Below are 5,671 nucleotides of genomic sequence, written 5' to 3'. Positions count from 1 at the left end.
GGAGGCTAAGCCAAGAGAATTGCTTGAGCACAAGAGTTTGAGGTTGCTGTGAGCTATGACACCATAGTACTCTACCAAGGGCAACAAAATGAAACTCTGTCCCCAAAAAAGAAAATAATAAAATTAAATAAAACATGGCGCATTCATAGCATAGATAAAATCAATAGGGTAGATCCATATGCGATCCAGGAAGGCGATCCAGGGTATAAAGTCATATATGCAAAAAGGAATATGACCCATTTTTGCCTTAAAAAACCTACAGTTCTGAGGATATGGCTACTGTATGTATAAATACACACCCTTTACTTCCCTGCCAAAACTGTTCATAGGTCAAGAAGTGTTAACAGCCCCTGCCTCCCTGATCCTCCTCAAGCCAAGAGAGCAGAGCTCCTCTGCCAACCTCATCCACACGTCCAGGCAGGATGCTCAGGGAGGCTCTCAGCTGGGCATGAACAGTGAGGATCTGAAGAATCTGGGCCATCCGCTCCTCCTCCTCCTCACTTTGGTGTGGCATCTCAGTCAGCACCATCTTCAGAAACGGGAAGACTAAGGAGAAGGCTGGTGCAGACAAGGGTGCAGCATCTGTGAATAAGAAGCAGACAGGATACTGCAGGCAGGCTGGCACCCTGGAGCTGTCGCCACCCCTTTCCTTCCTTAGGGCAGTTGGGCAAGGGGGAGGCCTGGCGGACCCTCTGACAACCTGGAAGCACCTGGGACAAGGACAACAGGATGGCAGCTAGTAGCCCAGCTCTAAAACAAGCCTGCTTCTATTTCAAACACTGCCCAGCTCTAGGATATAAGAGTTAAAACAGAGGTGATGCCAGTGACAAGAAGTAAACCCTTAATGGGAATCCTAGCCAGTCACAGAATTATCAGGTCTGATCCCCATTTTTTAGATGAGGAAACCAAAGCTCCCCAGACCCAAGTGAAGGTCCTAGGTAATGCTGTGGCTCATGCAGCTATCCTCACGGCAGATCACACTGCCTCATGCCGTTGGTCATAGCCTGGCCCTTACCTGGGTCCCCCTTGCCCACCCTGCTGGTGATGGTATGCGCGTGCAGCAACGTCACTGCTCTCTTCACAGCCACTGACAGCTCTTCCTGGCACCAGGACTTATCTAGAGCACACTCAGGCTTCAGCATGCGCAGTGTCACATGGCTTACCAGAGTGCCTAGGTTGAAGAGAAAAGACCAGCAGGGGTGACTCACACAGAGATGCAGAATCTGGCCATGGCACAAATGACGAACTCTGTGGCACAGAGGTCTCTCTGCTTCAGCAAAATGTTCTCAGCCTAATTTCTCACTTGATCTTTCTGACAGCACCAGACAGGGAGCTGCCCTTTAGATACTCAAGACATCTTAAGTGCACTGAGATGAGACATGAGCCACCCAAAGGCTACTCTGCCAAGCGTTAAGCTCTATCATATAGTGCTTCCACTTCCACAACAAACCCAGGCAGCCAGGTAATACTTCTTCCAGCAGGTTCTGTATATACTGACTAACTTCTCCATTTGGAACCATTCTCAGATTCCAGTCTCACACCTGGGAACAGACTCTTTAGACTGGGGAAGAAGTCTGCTTATGGTTGTTAAGTAACTCATAAAAGTAAGGCCACTGTAATCCCCAGCTACATTCCCCAGTCTTTGTTTCTCCAGAGCTGACAGAAAGCTAAAGGTCAGAGACCTCAATCACTACAGACACGTGGCTGCTCAGAGCTCTGGGCCACACTGACAGGCCACATCACACCCAACCATTCTCACTGCCTATGAACTTCTGACTTCCTTGTTTTAGACTTGGTATATAAAGAGCAGATGCTGACTAGGATCTAAAAATGGATCCTCAGAGTGAAGGCACAAAAGACGTTAAGATAGGAGAGAAGAGGACCACTATGTCTCTCCTAAGATCATCCAGCCTGAGGTTCCTGGAGCTACTTCCATATGGAAACAAAATCCAGCAGTTGAGGTCACCATCCAGCAGTTGCTTCCCCACAAGGACTCAGGGGCATCCCCTGCCCACACCCTGAGCCATCCCCACAGCCAGCAAACAAGGACTAACCCAAAGGCTTGAGCCTAGGGGGCATGACACAGGCAGCCAAGGACAGGAAGGGATTCTTGATCCTGGGAGCAGCCAAGGGAGATTTCAGCAAGGGCAGGAAAGAGTCAACCAAAACAGGGATGTACTGGGTCAGGCCAGATGGGTTCTTGGCCAGGACGGTGTCCAGTAGTCCCAGCGCCGCCTCCAGCTCCCCATCCAGCTGCAAACAGAATTGCCCAGGAGCCAAGTCAGCAAGGCTCTGCTCTAGGACAGCAAGGAGTGGCCCAGGCCCCCAGCAGCACTCTTCCTGCATGGGAACATGGAGGTGGCAGCCACTCACCTCCTGCAGCCGTCTCCGGATCTGTGCCTCCCTGTCCAGCTGGGCCTGCATCATCTCCTTCTGCTTGCTAGTCAGCTGCACTTCCTCTTTTATGCCTTTCTTCTTCTTTATCTCCTGAAGGGGATGGGAAAACCCAGCAAGCTGACTTCCGTAAACAGCACCATGCCAGCTCTAAGTCTGGATTAGGACCTCAAACCTTCCACGTGTCCCCCTAACCTCTCACAAACTCCACAGTCACCTGGTTTCCACAGAATAGAAACAGCCATAGAGAAGCAATTTTTTACTGGATTCTCTACTGACAAAAGCAACAGGGGTCTTTTGTATGTTAGAGAAATAAAAAGTTCCTCAATGTACTCAAACTAATATTCTGGTAGCCACATGGCTTCAGAATCAAAACTTTAGTCTTTCCCCCTACCCAATGCCTCCCTACAGAAGCTCTCCCACAGGACAAGGTGAAGCTTGGAAAAGGCTGGAAAAGGTAGCCAAAGACAACGAGGCAGAGAATCACTCACTCACTCAGCAAATATTTACTGAGCACCTGCCTTGTGCCAGGCACTGTTCTAGATGCTAGGAATACCATGGGAAACAAGATAAAGTCTCTGCTCTCAGGGAGCCCACAATCTAGTGAGCAAAGATAGAGAATAAATAAATAAATACATAACCAAGACAATTTCAAATCATGACAAATGTTAGGAAAGAAGTGAATATGCACAGTAACTGAGGAGAGGGATGGAGTCTACTTGGACCAGGTGGACAGAGGAGGGCACCTCTCTGAGAAGGGCATATGGTGCTGATATGTAAACGACAGGTAGAATCCAACCTCGAAAAGACCAAGGAAAGTGTAAAGAATGAGACAGGAAAGAACCCTATGTGCTCTGCTCCTGTCAGCACCAACCCTGTTCAACTGATACCACAACTGAACCAGGATTTCCTGAGGCCCCAGTGTGCCGAGCACTGTGCCTACTGTCAGTAGAGATGAGTGGAAGCCTTCAAGGAGCTGAGGGGACAGACATGGAATCAAGCAACACTACTGAATGGAGGAGACAGATTTATCAACTGTTGCTGGCACCACACAGCAGAGAAAGAAATTGATTTTCCTTGAGTGGAGGTGGAGAAAGCTATGGAGAATGACAGAGTGTGGCCACTGGACCAGGCACTGGTTGGGGGGATCACGGTGTGCCATGGGCCTCAGGAAAAGTCACTGGCCTGTGGCCACCAAACTTAGCCACCCATTGTGATGCCTCTGTGTACTCACCTCCTTCAGCTCTAGCTCAATGATCTGCTCCTTGAAGGAGTAAGCTTTATTCTCTCGCTTCATGTTGGCCTTTTTAATGCTGTCCTGCTGGGCACTGAAACAGAAGAGCTGGTGATCAGCCAACTTGAAAAGCACTATAAAGCCCCTCAACCTCCCACAAGACATGAACTCTCAGCTAGTTTTAAAGTGCTGTGCACCAGGCAGCACCCATAGCTCAGTGGGTAGGGCACCAGCCACATACACGGAGGCTGGCAGGTTGGATCCCAGCCAGGGCCTGCTAAAACAACAATGACAACTGCAACTCTTGCTTAAGCCTGAGAGTTTGAGGCTGCTCTGAGCTGTGACACCACGGCGCTCTACCCAGGGCGACAGTTTGAGAATCTGTCTCAAAAAAAAAAACAAGTACTGTGCACCAGCAAAGTGCCCAGATGCTCGATACCCTCTGGTATCCAGGACCTAAGCACCATGGCTAGAACACAGCAAGTGCTTATCTAATAGGGGGATGGGTTGCTTGTCCATCCTGTAAGCAAGAAAACTGTGGCTTGAGATGGAAAGGTAACAGCCTGTGAGTGGGGTCTCACCTCTGAATGATAGATTTGTCATACAGCTCCCCAGCAGGGGTCTGCATAATAGCAAACTCCTCTCGAGTGACCAGGTGTAGTGCAGGGTTCTGCACAGTGGCGGTGATGGTGCTAATGAGCTGTGGGAGGACTCGGTCCGGGGACAGGATGGAAAGGGAGCCCATGGCGTTCATGGAAGACTGCCAGACAAACACAGACATGGTCAGTATGTGCCAAGACTGGCATTGGCCAGGGGTCCACCACACCGAGGCACCCTCAGTGTTGGCTTCCCTTCTTTCTGCCACTGCCTTGTCACTTCTGAGCACTACCCACTGGAGTGGCTAGCTGGAGTTAGTATCTGCCTCACTCAACAAGCATTTACCCCTTCATCCAATAAGAGCACCCTAACTTAAGGAGACACACTTGTCCCTAAATCTCAATGTTTATGGTTCAGGTGGAGCTGCCCTCCCCCTCCCCAGGGGGAGGTAAGTGGCCCCAACCAGAAGTATGAGTACAGGGATGAACACAGGTCCCAAATCAAGTCAACCAGGAGCAAAGAGATTTGAAGCCAATGGACATAATGGAAAAATGCAAGCTTTTCCCACTGGAGCTTTTGAGAGGTCATAGGCGAGCCTGGAATTCTAGCCATAATCTTGCTACTAAAAACAAAAAGACAGAGAATGGAGCCCATATTGAGTAAAAGAGAGACAAGAAAAACAGAGTAAGAGAAACACTACCTACAACATCCCAAATGTAACACTGGAGCCCTATAGTCAGCCTCAGATGAAGGAGGTCATATCCCTGGATTTTGCAGGTAAATGAGGTAATAAATCTTCTTTTGTGTACAAAGGTCCAAGCCTATGTTTCATCACACCTTTCCCTGCTTCTCTGAATCCTCCCTTCCCGTATTCTATGATAAGAGATGCCTCTAACCTGAGGCCACCCTAGCTCATGTGCCAAGAGACATACTTGGTTCAAGGGACTCTGCATGGTGATCCTGGGAATGATCTGATCCAGATGCCTGGTGATAAAGGCTTCAGGATCAATTTTCATCCTGGCAAGAAGCGCTGGCCAGAGCCCAGCCTGCACTGCCACTGAAAGACAGGAGAGCTCTTTGAGGCCCTTACCCTGCCCAACATAGCCTCCCACATCTCCCACACCCACCACAGCCACAGACCTAAGGATGGGTGGTGAGAGATGATCAGCATCTCCTGGGCCAGCTGCTCGGTGTTGGTGATGTCACCCTTGAGCCCTGGCACGCCAGAGATGACACACAGAGCCTCCTGCAGAACTCGTGGAGGCACATAGGCCTTGCCTGCCTCAGTCACCTCCCCAGCATCAGTCACCAGAGACTCTGAAGGCAGCACCTGCATGGAGACAACATATGAGCCCCCACTGCTCACAGTCCTGTGCAGGCTTGGAACACAGCAGCCAACAACACCAGGGACACAGCAGCTTTGTGCTTGTGGTGTTCTCTAGGGTC

At 49.9% G+C, this 5,671-nt stretch overlaps 1 protein-coding gene across 1 annotated transcript in view; it reads right to left on the bottom strand.

The window, feature by feature from the left end:
• The window catches only part of GCN1 (GCN1, eIF2 alpha kinase activator homolog), a 76,427-nt gene that overhangs the window by 41,559 nt on the left and 29,197 nt on the right, over positions 1-5,671 (bottom strand). Inside the window, exons 18-25 of the mRNA XM_012805204.1 lie at positions 5,366-5,555; positions 5,158-5,282; positions 4,210-4,388; positions 3,629-3,722; positions 2,374-2,487; positions 2,055-2,253; positions 1,016-1,171; positions 401-582 (exon numbers count right to left, since the gene is read on the bottom strand). Of these exons, the coding sequence (XP_012660658.1) occupies positions 401-582; positions 1,016-1,171; positions 2,055-2,253; positions 2,374-2,487; positions 3,629-3,722; positions 4,210-4,388; positions 5,158-5,282; positions 5,366-5,555 (1,239 nt within the window). The remainder of the gene's footprint in view (positions 1-400; positions 583-1,015; positions 1,172-2,054; positions 2,254-2,373; positions 2,488-3,628; positions 3,723-4,209; positions 4,389-5,157; positions 5,283-5,365; positions 5,556-5,671) is intronic.

Source organism: Otolemur garnettii, unplaced genomic scaffold, assembly GCF_000181295.1.
Source record: "Otolemur garnettii isolate 467f Iridium unplaced genomic scaffold, OtoGar3 scaffold00038, whole genome shotgun sequence".
NCBI lineage: Eukaryota > Metazoa > Chordata > Mammalia > Primates > Galagidae > Otolemur > Otolemur garnettii.
Note: the sequence above shows the minus strand (reverse complement) of the source record. Positions and strands in the feature narration are given on the sequence as shown.